This window comes from Notamacropus eugenii, chromosome 4, assembly GCF_028372415.1.
Source record: "Notamacropus eugenii isolate mMacEug1 chromosome 4, mMacEug1.pri_v2, whole genome shotgun sequence".
NCBI lineage: Eukaryota > Metazoa > Chordata > Mammalia > Diprotodontia > Macropodidae > Notamacropus > Notamacropus eugenii.
This window is the reverse complement of record NC_092875.1, coordinates 61395663-61415669: the sequence shown is the minus strand read 5'-3', so window position 1 is coordinate 61415669 and position 20007 is coordinate 61395663. Positions and strand designations below refer to the sequence as shown.

Sequence of the window (20007 nt, the reverse complement as noted above, 5' to 3'; positions counted from 1 at the left end):
GGAAGACTTCAGAGAGGCATGGAAGGACTTATATGAACTGATGCTGAGTGAAAGGAGCAGAATCAGGAGAACTTTGTACATGGTAACAGCAACATTGTGTGATGATCCACTATGTATGACTTTGCTCTTCTCAGCAATACAATAAGCTATGACAATTTCAAAGGACTCATGATGAAAAATGCCATCCACATCCAGAGGAAGAACTATGGAGTCTGAATGCTGATCAAATATACTATTTTCACTTTTTTTTTTTTTGGTCTTTTTTCCTTTTGGTGGGTTTCTTCTTTCACAATTGACTAATATGGAAATGTTTTACATGACTATACATATATAACCTCTATCAAATTGCTTACCGTTTTTGGAAGAGGGGATGGGGAAAATTTAGAACTCTAAATTTTGTAGAAATGAATGCCCAAAATTGTCTTTACATATAATTAGAAAAAAGTAAAATAATATTAAAAAAATAAAGCCCCTCACAACCTGACCCCAGTTTATCTTTCCAACCTCACTAGATAGGAATACCCTTTCCCTACTCTGTAATCCATCGAAGCTGCCCCTCTCTCTCCCCTGCCTGGAATGCCCTCCCTCCTTACCTCTGCCTCAGTCTCTCTTTAAGATGCAGCTCAGGTACCACCTTGTACATGAAACTTTCATTGGTAGGGAATTTAATGATTTTTGTGTGCGTGTGCATGTGTGCATGTGTGTGTAAAATATAAATAGGTATTTGTTAGCTTTATATTCATGCTATAATCTATGTTTATAGGCTCAGGAGTGAACGTTGTCTCATTTGTTGTACTTGCATCTCCAGCACTTGGCATATAATAGTAACTTAATGAATGATTATAATCTCCCAATGAATATGACTGAGCCCCATATCCAGCAGGTGTTTAATAAATGTTTGCTGAATAAATGAACTAAATGGAACAGGTAAAGGGAGCTCCATTGCTCACCAGGACACCCACTTAGCCTCAGAAGGAGACCTTTAACCCTACTATGTGCCCAGCAGTATCCACTGGCCAGGACTCCCCAGGCCCTCCCAGCTCATATCTTGCCCAGACTCTTTGAACATCAGACACCACCTTCATCTTCATTTCTTAAACAAAGAATGTGTTTATTGCCTGTGTTCCCAAATCACCATTTCACATTATTTCCAGGTCCTTCTCCCAGGCCCCAAGGACTAATGGGATGACTCTCCCAGGAAAGCCCCCTGACCCAGGCTGACCTGGCCCAGCCCACCAAGGCCACTGTGCAGTGTTCAAAAAGGAAGGCAGCTGATCCAGTCTGAAAAAAGGGCTTTGCCAGGTGGGGTGGGTAGGGTGGGGCAGGGGGAGGGGCCCAGGAAAGACAGTCCCTGGGCTGTGATGGGGTTTAGACAGAGAGGGTTGGAGCTGCTAGCTTCCACCTGTAGAAATACAACGTAGCTTCTTTTGTTTGGAGTCTTTCTTTATGCTTTAAGTTAAAATCAGACTCTGGTCCCTTACTGTGTTAAGGAGGTTCTGGGCTGGAGCTCATATGGAAGGGATCCCTCCTGCTCCTGTGGAAAAGGGCAGGAGTGGAGGAGAAAGAAAGGAAGCTGCCCTTCTTGCCCTTCCCCCCCTCACTTTAGAACATTATTTTTCAACATTTTTTGTAGGAGGTGAGGAAACCACCAGCCAACCTCATAAGCAGGAAGAAGGAAGCTCACTCTTAACAGGAAACCCTCTGTTGGCCCTGTTTCCCTCCTCCTCCCCCCAAACCTTCATCTCCAGGGCCCAGGCCCAACCCAAAGGGGGTCCACAAGAGATGGAGAGACAGCAAGGCCTAGTCCAGGGCAAGGGTGTAGATGGGAGGGGATGAGGATTCTCACTTCACAATCCCCCAACAACCCCCCCACACCCTTATTGAGAAGCCTGTGGCTCTCTCCAGTCTTCTCTGCTCAGGAGATAAGACTCTCAAATACATAGAACCATACAACATCAGTGCTGGAGGGGAGACCTTAGGTAACCAGTCCTGGCCCCCTCATCTGACAAATAGAGAAGCTGAGGCCCAGACACAGGAAGAGACTTGCCCAAGGCCACAGGCTGAGTAAAAGAGAGAGCTCAGACAGGAACAAAACTCCCCCAGCATAAGACAAAAATCAGAGAACACAAAGGGTAATGATAATGAAAAAGGGGAGAATGAGGGTGGGGAGGGGAGTTGTGAAGGGGCCCTCAGTCTCAATACCCTTCTTCTTCTCGGTAATAGTGGTACTCAGGTGGCTCCACAGAGCTAGGGCTGTCACTGGGGCCCACCCCTGGCCCATCTCCGGTGGGACCTTGGGGACAGTATTTGGGATCATAGATCTGTCGCCCCAGCCCAAACACCTGGCCGCTCTGGTTTGCACCCTGGGTATAACCCATCTGCAGAGACATGGAGGTATTGTCACACTTGTCTGTGCCCATCTTGGTATCATAGATGTGTCTCCTGGTGCCTGGGGCTGTCATGCCAACCTGGAAGGAGGATGGGGAAAGGAATTCAGCTCTGCAGTCCCAGGTCCTTATCCATCTAGATCTTCTGCAGCCCAGCCCACAGCCAGCACACTCCATCAGCTGGGAACGCTGGGTCAGGTGGGATGCTGGAGGCCTGGGCCCTGGTCCTAATGCCATCACTGACTCCCTGATGTTCCTCATGATCCAGCTTCTTCTTACCTTTTCAGGCCTTACTTCACTTTACAGCCATATCCAGTCATACTGACCTCTCTACTGTTTTTCAAACAAGACATGCCATCTCCTCTCTCCATGCATTTGTACAGTCTATGCCCTCTGCCTGGTGTGCTTTCTCTCCTCTCCCCTCTGGCTCTTCCTTTTTCTGACTTCTTTCAAGATTCACCTCAAATCTTACCTTCTTCAGAAAGCCTTTGTCTGACCCATCTTTCTGACCCCCAAGTCTTTACCCCCCACTAGTACCTTTCTCCCATGATTGCCTTCTACCATATCTGCTTATATCTTGAATATACAGAGTTATTTACTTATCTTGTCCATTAGAACATAAGCTCTTTGAGAAGAGGGCCTTTTTTTTTTTTTTGCCTTTCTTTGTATCCCAACCTCTTAGCACAGTGTAAGCAATTTATAAATGCTTATTGATTGACTGGCATATTAACTGAGCTCCCTCCCAAATCTGCCCTCTGGGTTCCAAGGTTCCTCCCTCTTTCCCCCTGATGCAGCTCTGATATTCTATGTTCACACAATGGAAATTCTGGGTTCTCAGGTCCTTCCTTAGGTGGTGCAGTGGCTAGGGCACCAGACTTGCAGGGAAGAAGACCCCAGTTTCAATCCTGCCTTTGACACTACTGCGTGACCCTGGGCAAGTCACTGAACCTTCTTAGTTTCCTCATCTGTAAGATTATAAAATACTAGCACTTACATTATGGATTGTTGTGATGATTAAATGAGAGAATATATGTCAGGTGCTAAATATTAGCTATTATTATTCCAAATGTAACATTCTAGGTTTTAACGACTTTTCTAGTTTGAAAATCCTATGTTCTAAGACCTATTCCAGTTCTATATTTTGTGTTTGTCTCTCCCAGCCCTGACATTCTGTGTTCTAAGGGCCCTCCCAGCTCTGACATTCTGTGTTCCAAGGGTTCTCCAAGCTCTGAGAGCCTGGGTTCTAAGGGCCCTCACAGCTCTGACATCCTGGGCTCTAAGGGCCCTCCAAGCCCTGACATTGTTTGTTCCAAGGTCTTTCCCAGCTCTGACATTGTAAGGGTCAATAATAAGCTGATATGAATATGACATTTTATGAGTTACTGCTTTCATTATCTCATTGGCACTTCAGAACAGTGCCCTGTGAGATAAGCAGTAATGCAAGTTATTATCATGCCCATTTTCCAGATGTGAAAGTTAAGGCCCAGGTGAGACAGTGACAGAAGCAGGGCTCACCCTCTGAACTCATGGCGTTCAGATCACGGTGCTACAAAACTCTGCCTGTCTGAGTGAGCCCCTGGATGCTTTGCTCGGTTACCTGGTCATGCAGGGGTTTAATCACACCCGTTCCATGTAGAGTGAACCCTACCTCCTACTTTGGAAACAAGAGCTGGAGGGAGTGGCTGGCCTCAAAGAACCAGCTCTAACAAGCCCAACAGGCTTAGAGAATTCAAGCTTTATTCCCACCCTAACCTTTATACCTTCTTAAAGGGATAGGAACCAGTTTGGAAGCCTCGGACTCCAGCCCTGGCTCCCTGCCTTGAATTGGGAACCCAAGGCCAGAATGCTCTAATGGAGGTCAGAGCTGGAAGAAGCCTTAGGGACTCTTTAGTTTAACCCCTTTCTTGTACAGATGAGAAAACTGAGGCACAGAGAGGGGAAGGGGCTTGCAGAAAGCCCATCTAAGTAAATCAAAGGTAGAACTAGGTCCTCTGACTTTAAGTCTAATTCCTTTGCTACGACTTCATGGTCATTTTCTCCAAGATCAGCTGCTGCCTTCATTTTACAACCTAAGGTCAAACACTTAAGACTCTCAGGGCTCTTTGCATGCCACAGTGTTTGTTCTAAAGTCCAGAGAGGAGACCTCTGAGCCTATCCTAGAGCCTGGGTCTTCTAGCTACCAGTGCCCTAACCACTCTACTGCTGTACCTATGGTGGTCCTCTCTCTCATTTCAGAACCCTAGATGTTCCCACTCACCTGACTGGCACACTTGTTGGTCCCCATCTGCAGACTGATAGTTGAGTGGTCCATAGGGGCCAGAATCTGGTTCTTAGGATCATATAGGTGTCTCCGGGTACCATAGGCTGTCATGCCTGACTGGCTGGCACATTTATTGGTGCCCATCTGTGGTCAGAAGGAAGTTGAATCATTAGGGTACCAATGGTCCCTCATCTGCTGCCTTGAAACTAGGGTCCAGGCTCTTGACTGAGGCCCTGAGAGCTTGAACCCCATACAAGAGCCCTGGTAAACCCCTGTGCCCTCCATAGGTTTTCTACTTGGGTAGAATCCCCAGGAGAGGGAAGATAACTGACTCTCAGACAGGGTCTGGCCAGAGCCAACTGGGGAAGTCATCCAGGTATGTCTCCTGGGCAGCATGTCCAGCATCTCCCTATGTGTTCTCTCCTCCCCTCCCCTGCCCTCCCTTCCCTTCCTCTCCTTTCCTCTCCTCTCCTTTCCTCACCTCCTCCTAGGTAGCTCCCCGCTTCATGCTTCCCCAGAATACTCCCCCTCAATCCCCTTGGCTCATTACTCCCATCTCTCTTTCCCCTCTGAAGCATACTCCTTACTCTCTTTCTGAATGTTTCCCAGCTTCATCTCCCCTTTCTCTATCCTTTGTACTCTCATCCTCAGGACTCCCCAGAATCATATTGTCCTCTCCTGTTACTGGGAAGGAATGTTTCTCATAAACTCCTTCCCTTCACATATTATATCTCTCAAAGGGAAATTTGAATTGTCAGGGGGTCATCCTGAACTCAAAGGAATTTGAATTCATGGAATTTCAGGTGTTCTAGGTGAAATTTGGAAGTGGGGTGGGGTGGGATGGGGGGAAGAGTGGCTTTCTTTGAACCCGTCAAATCCACCCAGGCTCCTAAGGATTACAGATCAGACTGAAGTTACAAGACCAAGGAGTGAGGAAGGAAATGGGGCCACTGGGCTACCTACAGATTGGTGATGTCTCTGTTCAGGACAAGCACTTCTGAGTATCCAGGCCCAATGCAGTCTGGATTCCTGGGCCCATGTCCCAAAGCCCTGCTCCCTCCAAGATTGAGAGAGGGGGTGCCAGACTGGGGAGACTAGAACAACGTTCACCAAACCCTTCTCTCAGCCCCAGCCCAAGGAGAGGCATCCAGAGTAAAAGTGCTTCAGGCTAGCCTCATCTCATACCTGGAGTCCAATAACACACTGCCCAGCCTTCAACTTGGCATCATCAAAGTTTCTCTCTTGCTTCTCTGAGTACTTGACCCCAATGTCCACGCCACTCTGCAGCCCTTTTGTCTTGGCCTGGCCAGGAGAAACAGAGATGAAGAGGGATTAGAAAAAGGTGATTAGGAGAGATCTCACTCCTGAAAGCTCCACTATCAAAGCTCAAAGCAATCCTGCTCTACCACCTCCATCTCCTGCTTCCAGCTCAGTAAAAGCAGGAAGAGGACCATGCATCCAGAACTTCCTTCAATCCAACCTGCCTTCTAATCCTAGAACGCAGCATATCAGAGTTAGGAACATAGAACATGGAACATAGAATATTAGAGTTGAAAGAATTTTAGGTCATGGAATATCCAGCTTAAGAGGGAACTTAGAACATGGGGCACAGAATGTCAGAGCTAGAAGGACCTCAGTGTAGAACATCACAACTGGGAAGGCCTTGAGAATATAGAATGTCATGTGTATTTTATATCAGATTACTTGCTGTCTTGGGGAAGGGGAAATAGATTTTGCATGACTTCACATGTATAATGGGTCTCGTACTGTTTGCCTCCTCAATGAGTAGAAGAGGGGCTGGAAGGAAGGAGAGAATTTGAAGCGCAAATTTTAAAAAATGAATTAAGGTATTTTTTAAACACTATCTAATTCAATGATCTCAATTCTCCTCAACTTAAATCAATTTAATAAACTTATACCTTCTGTGTGTCAGACCCTGTCCTAGGTGCTAAGGGAAAGACTGACATTAAAACAAAACAAGGTCCCAGACTCCAAAGCATTTACAATCCAGTTGGGAAGATAGGATGACCATGTAGGTAAGAAGAGTATCCATAGATAGTAAGTAATCAAATTATTGAGGCACAGAGGGATGAAGTATATTATCCAGCGTCACAGAGCAAGTTGGTAGCAGATATGGGACCACAGCTGACAGTTTTCCCCAGACCTGTGGTCACTTGACCTCTTTCCATTTCCTTGAACAGGAAGCAAAGACAGAATCATTTGGACCCAGATGTGTGCTTCCCCTGGAGAGGCATGTTACCTTGCCAGCCAGGGCCAGAAGGGATACTTGAACTTGGGTCATATTCCCACTTTCAAAGAGGTCGTTGGCTTCAAAAAGATCCACAGGGTTCATGCCATAGTTGACCATGGCCTTGATGAAATTGGAGAGATTCTCCAGCTGATGAGGAAGGGAAGAGGCAGAAGATGAGAAACAGAACTGAGCAGAGTATCGGATCTCCCCTTCTGATCATTTGGACTTGCCCCTCCCCTTCTCTGATTCTCTGCCCTTTTGCTGGGGCACACTAGGTGCTAAATTAAGAGTCTGGAAGATCCTTCATGATGGGGGGAGGGGAGTGTCAGGACAAGTGATTGGGTCCCTCTCTTCCCCCTGGGCATGCCCTAGGACCATCTCACCTGATGCCAGTTCTGTTGTGAGCGATTAATCTTGGGCACGGAGCCAGGCTGCAGTTTGTTCATGAGACTGGAGGGATAGTAGCAGGGGAGGGGTAAAAGGGAAGGAGGAATAGTGATAGCATTAGTGATGGGACCTGCCCATCCCAGCAAGGCACTAATGTTATCTAAGGGCCCTACCAACCCTGACAACATTTGCACTGAAGCTCCTCCCAGCTCTGACACTCTGTGTTCTAAGAGCCCTCCCAGTGTTCTAAGGACCTTCCAAGCTCTAATATCTTAGGTTCCAACGTCCCTTCTAACTCTGACATCCTGTGTGCTAAGGGCCCTCCCAGTTCTGACATCTTATGTTCTAAGGGCCCTCCCAACTCTGACATCCTATGTCTTAAGGGTCCTCCTAGCTCTGACATTTTCTCTTCTCTGCTCCAAAGTTCCTTCCAGCTCTGATATTTCTATAACTCTGATATTGTTTTAGGTCCGATGGGTCTACAGATTCTAGGTCAGAGGCAGACAAGAGCTTGAGTTGCAGATCCCTCTTCAAGGTACTCTATCATCTGGATAGGGATGGGGCACCAGAGATCTTCCCACATCTCTCTCCTCTCCTGCCAATGCCACAGCCCCAGAGCGCTTACTCACGTGCATAGGATGACACCATCTTTGAGTCCCTTCTGGAAGTCTGGTCCGATGCTGAGATCTGTGAGACCCTCAATCCATCCCCTCAGCTCACTTTCCATCTGTGGGTCATACTTGGACTGGAGCTAAGAAGAAAGGCCGAGACCATAATGTTAGAATTGTATCTGGCCAGGGAAAAGTTAAGTTCGGAGCTGGAGATTCCCTGGCCCATCCTTGCCAGGAAGCTTGAGTAAATCCTAACCATTTAGGATCTCGGTTTCCCCATTTGTAAAATGAAGTGGTTGGATTACACGACCTACAAGGTCCCTAATAGTTCTAAATTTCATGTTCCTATTAACACCAGGTCATTCCTGCCCTGGCTCTAAATTTTCTACCAGCTTGCTCATGTCCTAGGGTAATAGAAAGAGCACTACATTTAGAGCTGAAGGATCCAGGTTCAGATTCTGTCTCTGTTGCATACTTCTCTTCCTCATCTTGTCCCCAAACAATGTACTAAAACTCTCTGGGCTTCACTTTTCTCCTACGTCAAATGAGAGTTCTGGATTACATAATCTCTAACACTAAATCTTTCCATTCAATTCAATGCACACTTAGTAAGTGTCTACTGGGTGCTGGACACTAAGCTTAGCTAAGCTTATGTTCCACTGGACCCATACAACATAACAGGCAGCTCAGTATGGTGGAAATGAGGCTGGACGCAGAGGGCCTGGATGCTAACTCCAGCTTTGCCACTTACTACCTGGGTCACTTCGGACGAGCCCCTTAATCTCACCCTTCAAATGAGGAGGGTGGATCAGATGGTATCTGAGGTCTCTTTCTGATCTAAATTTATGATCTTCTATAAGCACACAGATTAGTCCAAGTGTAATTCCGTCCTTCAGCCCTCATGGGCCAGTTGTCTCATTACAGAAGTGAAACTGAGAAAGGGAGAGGGGGAGAGAGGACTTCCTAGAGGAGGCAGCGCCTGAGTTGAACCTTGCCTGGAGACAAAGACTGAAAGACCGGTAGGTGGGGAAGAGAGAGCAACATTCTTCTTCATATGGTGGCCAACTGGTGCTAACACATGGAGGTCAGAAGTGTAGAGTTTTGGGGTGTGATCAGTAGTTCAATTGGGCTGCAATATAAAGACCTTGAAGGACAGTAGCATGGACTAAGTCAGAAAGGGAGATAGCACCCAGGTCCTAAGACCTGTAAATCCCAGGCTGTGGGTCTGCAGTTTCTTCTAGAGGCAACAATAGGGAATCATTCAAAGTTTTTGAGTAGGGGAGTTAATATGGTCAGAGCTATATCTTAGAAAGATCACTTTGGCATCTGTACAGGGGATGAACTATTCAAGGGACAGACTGAAAACAGTAATTGGTACCCTTGAGGACAGATGATCAAACTCTGAACGAGGATGGATGGGAAGGATGGGATGAATGAAAGAGATGCTGTGGAGGTGGCGTCAAGGTCAAAGCTTTTGTCAGTTTTCCAGTTTGCTTGGAAAAAGAGCAGGCTCCTTGGTCCCCCAGGGTCAGGAGATATGAAGCAAATAGCAAGTCTGTCATTATTCTGTGGGTGATGTGGGCTAAGTCACTTCCCCCCTGGGCCTCAACTTCCTCATCTGTTCAAGGAGGAGGGTTGGATGAGATGACCCTGAAGTTCCCCTCCAGCTCTCTGCATCCCGTGATCTCAGAGCAACGAATACTCAAAACAATTCCTTGGGTGCCTGTTCTTCTCAACTCTTTACATAGTCCTTTCAGACTGGTTGACTGCTTCCATATCCATTCTTTCTCTCTCATTCAACTGCTTGGAACAGGACCATGGAGAGGGCAAGGACAGGATTATTCTGCCCATTTTATAGATGAGAAAATCAAAGCTCAAAGAAGGGAATGGGGGAAGCGAATTGATCCAGGTCACAAAGCTAATTAGTGGTAGAGGAGAAAGAGGGAAAGGCAGCTGAGTGGAAAGAGCATCAGAATCTAGACCGCCCAGCACTTACTGGTATACCCAAAGAGTAAAATGTAGTCAATCAGTCAGTCAGTCAACAAACATTACTTAATCAACCTCTATGGTTGAGGCACTGCACTAAGTGCTAAGGATACAAAGGAAGGCCAAAAAAAAGTGAGTTTTTGTCTTTGTATATCCAGTGCCTAGTCAGTGCCCAGCCAGGAGCCACAGTTTGAAAAAAAAAAAAATCTTGCTAAATTGAATGAAACAGAAACTTCCTCTATAACATCCTGCAAAAGTGATCATTCAGCACCTACTTGAATACCCCCATGACAGGGAACTCTCTACCTTAAGAAGCATTCCATTCCAACTTTTGGACAACACTGTTATGAAGCTTTCCTTCCTAAGAGTCGAAATCCCACTCATTTCTCTTAGTTCAATTAAGCAGACAAACCAACCAAGATGGATTTTTGGAGTGTGGAGGCGAAACAGAATAATTATCTTCCACCCATCTGGCCTGGAGCTAGATCCAGCCTTTGATCCCTACTACCAGTGAGATGCTGAGTAGCTTAACCTCTCTGGCCTTGAAGGCCTTGCTATGCTAACAGTAGTCATGGCATTAAGTGCTGCATTAGCCTGGGGACCCCTTCTGAGTGTGGGGTGCCCTGCATGGCTGCTCTAGTGCCTTCCAAGGAGAGGCAAGGGAACCGGATCCAATAATTGCCAGCTCTTGGTAGAGGCTTGTTCCTGAATCTCCACACTCCTACTCCTCTCACATATTCCACAATACCATGTGGAAGCCTTGGCTGGTTCATGGGCAAAACAGTCCACTCCAGAGTTTACCTGAGTGCAGGGGGATGTGCCCAGCCATGAGGAGAAAGCCACTTCTGAGACTCGAGGATGGGGGTGGGAGCCCTGAAGGAGCAAGGGAGGGAGCAGTGCTCCCGAAATGGGCCCCTCTTCCTGATCCCCACACAACAAAGCTAAGCTAAGGAAGCTGGATTTGGACCTGGAGCTGCCTCAAGCCCAACAATACCCTGATACCCCCAGAACTATGAAGCTCAGATGGCACAGAGGGAGGGGGCCTAGAGATGCAGATGACACTAACTCTGGTGGGGGGTGCATGAGAGAGGCATGAGGGGGTAGAGAAAAGAGTAATGGCCTTGGAATCTCTTGAATCTTGTCATCTGTAAAATGGGGATAAAATAGTGATACTACTAATAATGATGATGAAAACAACAACGCTGTGAGGATCAAATGAGATAATAATTACAAAGCACTTAGCGTATTGCCTAGTATATAGTAGGTACTATATAAATGTTAGCTTTTATGTTAGCTATTATTTATCACCTGCACAACCCTAACCAAGTGATCTAAGTCTTCCAAGCCTTAGTTTCCTCATCTGAAAAAAGAATCAGTTGGACCTTTGAATTCCCTCCTCTAAAGCTAGTATGTATCTGAGGCCATATTGGATCAGAGGCCTTCCCAACTGTAGGCCTGGCACTCCATTCATCTGTATCTATAAAGGCAATACAAGTTAGATCAAGAGTCCTGGATTGGAGTCCTGACTTGGCGACTCATTCAGTGTGATTGGGGGAGAGCCTTTTCTCTCTGGGCCTCAGCAATTTCCCCCTCTGTAACTTGGAGAGATTGGCCTAGAGAGTATCTTAGTTTCATTTCCAGTTCAGTGTCTTTCCATGGGCTCACCTGGAGTAGGTTTTTCTCAGTTTTTCAGCTATAAAATCAAGGTGGTTGGACCAGCTGGCCTCTAAGATCCCTTTTCAGTTCACAGTCTGTAATCTTGGGCCTCAGTTTCCTTCTCTGAAAAATGATGGTGTTGAACTACATAGTTGGTAAAGTGTTTCTAGCTATGAAAACTGATTTTTTTTTTGTCTTCTAGAGGAATTAATCATTGCTATAAACCCCAGGAAAGGAAAGAAATGAGGAGGGGGATGTTTTGGGGTAGTCTGTAGGTCTTCTCTGCTTCCCTCTGACTCCCCTTAGCACTCAACTCAGATTCTTCGGATCAAAATCATAACACACACACACATACATATATATATGTTTGTATGTATGTATGAGAGACAGAAACAGGGAGAAATAGAGAGACAAGAGAAAGAAAGAGAGAGCACTTTATAGTTTATAAAGCCCTTTACATACATTAGCTATTTGACACTGTGAAGGAGATGGAAGAATTGTTTTTATGAAATAAGGAAAATGAGGAAAGGGAAGAAAAGGGAAGTGACTTGTCTAAAGTCATACAGCTAATGTTAAATGTCAGAGATGGAATTCAATCCCAAGTCACTTCTCACTTTGAGTTTCAGTAACCTTTCCATTAAATTATGTTAACTCCCTTTTCTTCTCTGACACTGCCACTCGCCAATGCAGACTCTCATCACGTCATGCTTAGACCACGCCAACAGGTTTTGGGATGGTCTGCCTGCCTCAAGTCTCTCCCCACTCCATCCATCCTCCATTCAGAAGACAAAGTGACTTTCCTAAAGGTTGAACCAGCTCACCCCACTACTCAATAAAATCCAGTGGGTTCCAATCACCTCCAGAACTAAATATAAAATTAAATACACCCCTCAAACCTATCAGATTGGATAATAAGATAGAAAAGGAAAATGATAAATATTGGAGAAGATGTGAGAAAATTGGGACACTAATGCATCATTAGTGTAGTTGTGAACTGATCCAACCATTCTGGAGAGCAATTTGGAACTATGCCCAAAGGGCTACAAAAATGAGCATATCCTTTGACCCAGCAATATCACCTCTAGGTCTGTGTCCCAAAGAGATAAAAATGGGAAAAGGACCCACATGGACAAAAATATTTATAGCAACTCTTTGTGGTGGCAAAAATTGGGGAATGGGTGAATAAGTTGTGGTATATGAACATAATGCAATACTATTGTGCTATAAGAAATGATGAGCAGGTGGATTTCAGAAACCTTGGAAAAGCTTACATGAACTGATACTGAGTGAAGAGAGCAGAACCAGGAGAACACTGTACACAGTAACAGCCACATTGTGCGATGATCAGCTATGATAGACATCTCTTCTCAGCAATGCAAAGATCTAAGACAATTCCAAGACTCATGATAGAAAATGTTATCCATATCCAGAGAAAGAACTAGAGAGTCTGAATGTAGATTGAAACATACTATTTTCACTTTTTTGTTTTGTTATTTCTTTTTCATGAATTTTTCCCTTTTATTTTGATTTTTCTTTCACAACATAACTAATGTGGAAATATATTTAACATGATTGCACATGTATAGCCCATATCAGACTGCTTGCTGTCTTGGGGAGGGGTTGTGAGGAGAAAAATTTGGAACTCAAAATTTTATTTTAAAAAATGAATGTTGAAAAATATCTTTACATGTAATTGGAAAAATATAAAATACTATTTACAAAAAATTAAAAAAGAAAAAAAATCAAATACAAAATCTGCTGTTCAAAGCCCTTAATCACCTAACCCTCCCTCCCTTCCCCCCCTTCTAGTCTCCTTTCCTCTTACATCCTTCTACATACTCTTCAGTCCAATGACACTGGCCTCCTGACTGTTCATCAAACAAGACCCTCCATCTGGGCTCTGGGCATCTTCACTGGTTCTCCCCTGTGCCTGGAATGATGCTCTCTCTCATCTCTGCCTTTTGGCTTCCTTCAAGTCCCAACTGAAACTTACCTTCTACAGGAAATCTTTTCCCAATCTCTCTTAATTTGAGTACCTTGCCACCACAAATTATTTCGTGTTTTATTCCATCTGTAGCTTGTTTGTATATTACTATCTACATGCTGTTTTCCCCATTAGATCATCAGTTCCTTAAGGGCAGGCACTATCTTTTGCCTCTGTTTGTATCCCCAGCACTTAAGGTGATGAAGTAGACCTGGAATCAAAAAGACTGGAGTTCAAATCCAACCTCAGACACTTAACAGCTATGTGACCCTGGACAAGTCACTTCACCCTGTTTGCCTGGGTTTCCTCATCTGTAAAATGAGCTGGAGAAGGAAATGGCAAACCACTCCAGTATTTCTGCCAAGAAAACCCCAGATGGGATCACAACTGAACAACAACATTTATAAATGTTATTATATAAATGTTATTAATAAATGTTTATTGACAAGACCTACCTTCTTCCCCCCAGGCTGACCCCTTCCTACCTTTCCAGTCTTTTCACACTTTACTCCCTTCTAAGTACTTAGCTACACAGTCCTACCTGCTGTTCCTACCAAGATACAATCCATTTCCTGACTGTGCATTTATACTGGCTACCTGTCCATCCCTAGAATGTTTTCCCTCTTCTTACCAATGCCTAATTTCCCAGGCTGCTCAAATCTCACCTTCCATAGGGATTCCTCTGGGATTATCTTCCATTTACATGGCATATACTTTGTACGAATGTAACTATTTGCATGTTTCCCTCCCATTAGACAGTGAGCTTGAGGGCAGGGACTATGTTTTTGCCCTCCCTTGTATCCCAGAGCTTAGTACAGTGTCTGCTTGTAGTAATCGCTTAATGAATGCTGGCTGGGTCACTGGCTGACTGACTTCTCCCCCTTCTGGGCTTGCAGGAGGCCCAGCATTCTCCCAACAAGCCAGCAGAAGGAAGACTGGATCCTGCACCTCTCCAGACTTGTAAAGATGGGTTGTGATCCCTTAGAGGGAGGTGGTAGACACAGTTGGAGCATAATTCCTGCTCCCATCTCCCCAAAGAAATCAGGAAAGGGGAGAAGGCTAAGGGAGGGCTAAAGATTTGCTCTAGGGCAGGGAAAGCTTGCACAACAGACAGCTGGAGTGGCCAGCTTTGGCCATGGCACCAGACACAATATCCCTTCTTCCTCTCCAAACCACAGACCCCACTCCAATATTCTGAGACATCCTCCCTTGGGCCCCTGGGACCAACAGCCAATCCATCTCCCTCCTCATGGATTTGTCCCTTCTTGTCACAGGATCTCACAGTTGGAAGGGACCTCAGAAATCATCTATTGAATTAGAATCCCCTCCATAACTTGCCCAACAAGTGGTCATCCAGCCTTTGTTTGAAGACCCCCAGAGGAAGAGAACCCTGGAGCCTGGGGCTGGCGATTTCGGTTCTGGACCAGGCCCAATCTCCTTTGGACTCCTAGCTATTCCTATACTCCACACCTCCCTTACCCCCACTCCAGAAAGCCCAGTCTGGCTCCTTAAGATCCATTTTTTCTCCTTACCCCCCCCCCCCCCCCCCCCCCCCGCCCCCCACTCCCCACATCACCTCTAGGATCCTCAGGCTTTCTCCCTGGGATCAGACCCGCCCACAGATTCTTTTGTCACCACAAAATGCCAAGAATGCGCCGGCTATTTTCTTTGTAAATGAAGAGCAGCTGTTCCCAGAGGTTTAAACTCCATTGCCAGTAGCCTGACAGGCCCCCTCAAAGCCATTCAGGAGGGGCTGGCTAGGCCTGACCAAGTGGGTAGGGACATCAGGATCCAGGGCCACTTCCAGGCCAAGTAGTCTTAAAACCAGCCTCAGTGGACTCCCTATCACCAAGCAAAGAAAGCTGAAGGATAAGAGAATTTAGGGCTGGAAGAGAGATCTTATAGTCTTCATCGAGTCTTGCCTGCTCTTTTATCCAAAGGAACCAGACGCTCAGAGAGGTTAACCATTTTGCTTAAGGTTGCACAGTTGGGCAGAGCTGGAATTTGAACCCAGGGCTTCCACTTCTAAGCTGGGGAAGTCCCTCTGAGAAGCTGAAAGTCTCCCTCTGTTGGAGGGGTAAGAGTGAGACTCTTTCTGGGCCATTAACTAGGAGTTGTGCCCAGGTCAAGCCAGCCCCCCCTCTCCTTGTCCCTCCCCCTCCCCATGTACAGACCATTGAGAGCATTGTCTGCAGAAAAGATGATGGAGTACAAGGGATTCACCAGTTAACTGTTGGCCAGAGGGTACTCCTAGTCCACCATCCAAATTCTCTGCTACAACACACCTCAAATACCTCAGTCTGGTATTTGAGGTACTCCACACCTTTTGTGACACTGTGTCTTTGACTCTCTCCTCTCTCTATTTCTGCCTCACCCTCTGATTCCTGTCCTTTAAAGTCTCCCAGCCTTCAGGCAGCCTTCTCTATTTCCCCTCATCTGGAAGTCACCTTTCTCTTCTCACCCACCTCATATAGGACTATATCTGTCTTTCTTCCTCTCCTAAGGCACCTGTACCCTTCCACCTCATGTGATGGCAACATGCCTCAGTCTCCTCTCATCCCACCCACTTCCCAGTTTGGGAGCTCCCCCTCAAGGGCAAGAAACCAGGCCTTACTAAGTCTGTTGTCCCCACAGTACCATGTACAGGGCTGGGCACACGTGGCCTGGTGTCGTCTTTGAAAGATTGGCCCCAAGTAGGGTGTGGGAGCAGTTCGGCTGGTTCTAAGCAGGTTGTTTCACTGCATCTTAAGAACTCATATCTCCACCATAGCTTGGATCACCTTTAGCATTGTTTTCTAGAAGATTCTGTACATTTCTAGAAGATTCTGTACATTTGACCTCTGTCTTAACTGAAAATACTCTCCAGAGACTAATAAAATATAAGAGAAAACTAGATTCCTAAAATGTCCAAATTGGAAGGGATCTTAGAACATAGAATTTCAGTGGTGCAAAAGACCTTAGGACATGAAAAAGTCAGTGTTGGAATGAACCTTAGAACCAAGAATTAGAACTGCCCAATAGTAGAGTCATATCGGTAGAAAGTGAGCTCCCCATCTCTGGAAGGTTTCAAGCAGAAGTTGTAAGGAATGTTTGTAGGGTAGAGGGTTGTTCAGTTAGACATTAGACTAGGTGACCTTCCAGCTTTGTGATTTCCAGGATTCTAAACTTTAGTGAATGTTGCTGAAAAAGCAATGACTTGGGGAGGGTGGTGGAGGTTGAAGGGGAGGAAGAGTTTCTAGCCTACACCAACGAAAACCAAGTGATTTTCTGGCCCAGTCAGAAGTAAGGCATCTCCCCATCGGATTCTGACCAATGTCCCTAGATTGCCTACTTGTCCAGTACTTTGTATTGAGATCATAGAGTTTCCTCATACAGAGTCTTCTGTCTTCCCACCTCCAGAAGTGATTTGGAGTCATGCAAGGAAGCCCAAGGGGTTGGCACAGAATCCTGAGACAAATTAGGCTGGCATCAGAGAGTCCATTCAAAGAGAACTCAGGAAGATCTTTTCCTTCTGCCTTCTGTTTCCCCATCTGCAGCATGGGCATTATAATGTAGCTTCTGGGGTCAGAGGGTGGGGGGGACTGTGTTGAGATTGGAATAAAGAGGCATTGGAGAATTCCTCTGGTGTCCAAGTTGGAAGGGATCTTAGAACATAGAATGTCAGAAGTGGAAAGGACCTTAGAATATAAAATGTCAGAGCTAGAAAAGAATTTTAGAACATAGGGAGTGACTTTATAACACTGAATGCCAGAGCTGGAAGGGACCTTAGAATGTAAAATGTCAAAGTTGGAAGAGAACTTCAGATGTCAGGGCTAGGGGGGAACCTTAGAACACAGAAGGTCAGAGCTGAAAGGGACATTCCCTTAAGAGAACATCTTTATTTTACAGAGAGCAAATTAAGGTCCAGAGGTAAAGACCGATTTGCTCAAGCCTAATCTACCCCCCTACCCAAGTCCCTGGATTTATACTCCTCCAGTATTCCATAGACTAAGAAAGGTCTGCTTGGCACCTCTCCCCTCTTCCCCAGCATTAGTCACACTCTTTGGGGTGGGAAGAAATAGCCCAGTGAAATTAGTCTGTTTCTATGGTGCCTGAGAGTGGAACAGAGTTCAGCCTGGTCCTAGATGTTTCCTGAGGGCAGCCAACAGGGGCAGGCATGACCCAGCAGGCTACTGGGGCTCCCCCAACCCTCAGGCTGGCACATGGGACTTTGCAGGGTTGGGCCAACAACTATCTTGCCACATTCTGTGGTACCACTTGAGATGCCCATTTCTGACTCAACCCCAGCCATGAAGGTGGGGCATGATGCAATCCCAGAGTGCACCTCAACCATGCCTCTCCTGAATTCCCAAATGGCTCAACATGTAGATGTGTATCCATTCATATGGCTGGCAGAATCATGCTGAAACACCAAGGTCCCTGGGGCTCTGCACATATGATTAAAGAGTGGAAATCAAAAAATCACCCCTTTCTGTTCCTCTCTCCAAAGGATAAGGAGTCATAAACTAGGACTAAGGAGGGCTAGGTTCTAATCCCACCTTTTCCACCAGGTATTTTGGGGCAAGTCCCGGCCTCAGTTTCCTAACCCGTAAAATGAGGCAGTTGGAATTTATGATTTCTAAGGTCCCTCCTAGTCCTAAACTTCTATATTCTAGAGTTCCCAGCTCTGAAATTTTATAACCTCCTCCTCTTTGGAGGACTAGGATTGTGGAATTTGAGGTTTGGGAATTACAGAGCCCAAACCGAGGCCCAGAAAGGGGAGGTTAGGATAGGAGGGAAAGGCAGAGCGAGTAGCTCTGGGTAAGTTTAGAGTCTGAGACGCCCTCTGAGTCTCCACCCCATCCCACCCCTGTCCCTTTAAATTTCAGGGAGGAGATGGGGAAGGAGCAGGAGGCTTCTGTCTAAGAAGCGGTGGCTAACTCCACCCTCCCCCGCTTCCTCTTTTTGAACCCCCTCTTCTCCTCCCCTCCCCCCTTAAGGTGGCCAGCAGGTGCTGGCTTTGGCTAAGGGGAATTCCTCCTCACCGCCCCCCCCCCCACCCCCCACAAATACAAACACACACCCATCTGCAGAGCTGAGCCAAACGGAAATTATTATAGGGTGGCTCCGGGAGGGCAGGGTGGGGCACCGGCCACCAGCTTTCTCATCCCTAGAGATCCGATATCTCCGTACACACCTATATCCACTTACGTCCTCCTTTCCCTTCCCATTCATTCCCTAGTGTCGGGATAGGATCCCGATAGAATTCCCAAAAGTTGGACCCGCAAGGACCTCAGAGACCAGGTATTTCACCCAGCTGCATTTGACTGATTGGGATCCAGAGATCGTGGCCCAAAGAGGGGAAAGGACTTGCTCACAGTCACACAGTGAGTTAGCCTCCTCTAATTCCTCTTAAAGGATAGAGCTGGGGAAGGAGAAATGCCCAAGCGGGGCCCCCACTCCAGATGTGGATACCTGGGTGAATGAGGAGGGTCCGAGAGAAGTCCTGGAAGCGGGGATCTTTGTGAGAGTGAGATGTGAGAGTCTTGCCCGTAACAAGTCAGACCCCCCTCCAGAAGATGCTTGGGGTTGGGGAAATGATCCTCTGGAAAGAGCCAAGAGGAGGGAGAAATTGGCCAGAAAGTACCCCCAGGGCGCCCTCGGGCTCCGCCACTCCCAAAACCGGTCAGGAATAGCCCAGCTTTCCCCGTCTTTTCCCATCAGTCCTCCTTCCCTTTTCTCCATCCCTGTCCGGGGTCCTGCTCCTCCACTCACCCGGTTTTTGACCTCGGCCGACAGGCCGTAGGACGGACCCTTGTTGAATTGAGTGGAGCTCATCGTGCGGCCGTCTCAGGCCCAAGGGGACTGACGGTCCGGCCCGGGAGCGAAGTGGAGCGGACGGGACCGACGGGATGGGACCAGACAGACGCGACGCCGCTCTCTGGCCTTAGTCTCAGCTCCGGAGTTAGGGGCCCGGCCACGCCCCCGGCCGCGGATTGGCCGCAAGTGGAAATGCCCTTATAAGGGCCGAACGCTTCGAATTCCTGCGGGGTGGGAGCTTCCTGAACCCCCACCCCTACCCGCGCCCCGGCCGCCCCTCTGCCCTCGGCCTTCTGGGCGCCTGGCCCGGACCTCTCCCCTCTCTGTCTTTGTGCATCTCCCGCTTCCATGCCCCCAATCCCTCCCGAAGGAGTCACCTGGGAACCAACCTGGCCTCCCAGAGCTCGGGACCCTGGCCAGGGGTACGCCTACAGACGTCAGGACTCACATATACTCAGTCGGACCGACACCCTGCACACACACACCCAGGGGCCATCCGTAGTCACATGCCCACACACCAGCGTGGGCAGATGGCCACATCCATCTAGGCAGAGCGTTGAACCCAGGAACACGTTACCTGCATGGGCATTGAGGAACAAACTTGGATGGGCGCAGGGACTAACACATACACACATACACACACATACACACACATACACTGACATAGACATCTCTGGATGGGAGCG

At 47.0% G+C, this 20007-nt stretch overlaps 1 protein-coding gene across 2 annotated transcripts; it reads right to left on the bottom strand.

Annotated features, from left to right (window-relative positions):
- Window positions 1-1086: 1086 nt before the first annotated feature.
- CNN2 (calponin 2) lies at window positions 1087-19476 on the bottom strand. 2 transcript variants are annotated; one of them, XM_072601347.1, is made up of 7 exons: window positions 19277-19476; window positions 7915-8036; window positions 7282-7348; window positions 6908-7045; window positions 5833-5949; window positions 4645-4791; window positions 1087-2468 (listed from the first exon to the last, which is right to left on the bottom strand). In XM_072601347.1, exons 1-7 carry the CDS (start codon window positions 19337-19339, stop codon window positions 2196-2198), a joined length of 927 nt encoding a protein of 308 aa, XP_072457448.1. In that variant the 5' UTR covers window positions 19340-19476; the 3' UTR covers window positions 1087-2195. The 2 variants fall into 2 exon arrangements, with proteins under 2 accessions (XP_072457448.1, XP_072457446.1); XM_072601345.1 differs by lacking the exon at window positions 19277-19476 and adding an exon at window positions 18977-19270.
- Between the last annotated feature and the right edge of the window lie 531 nt (window positions 19477-20007).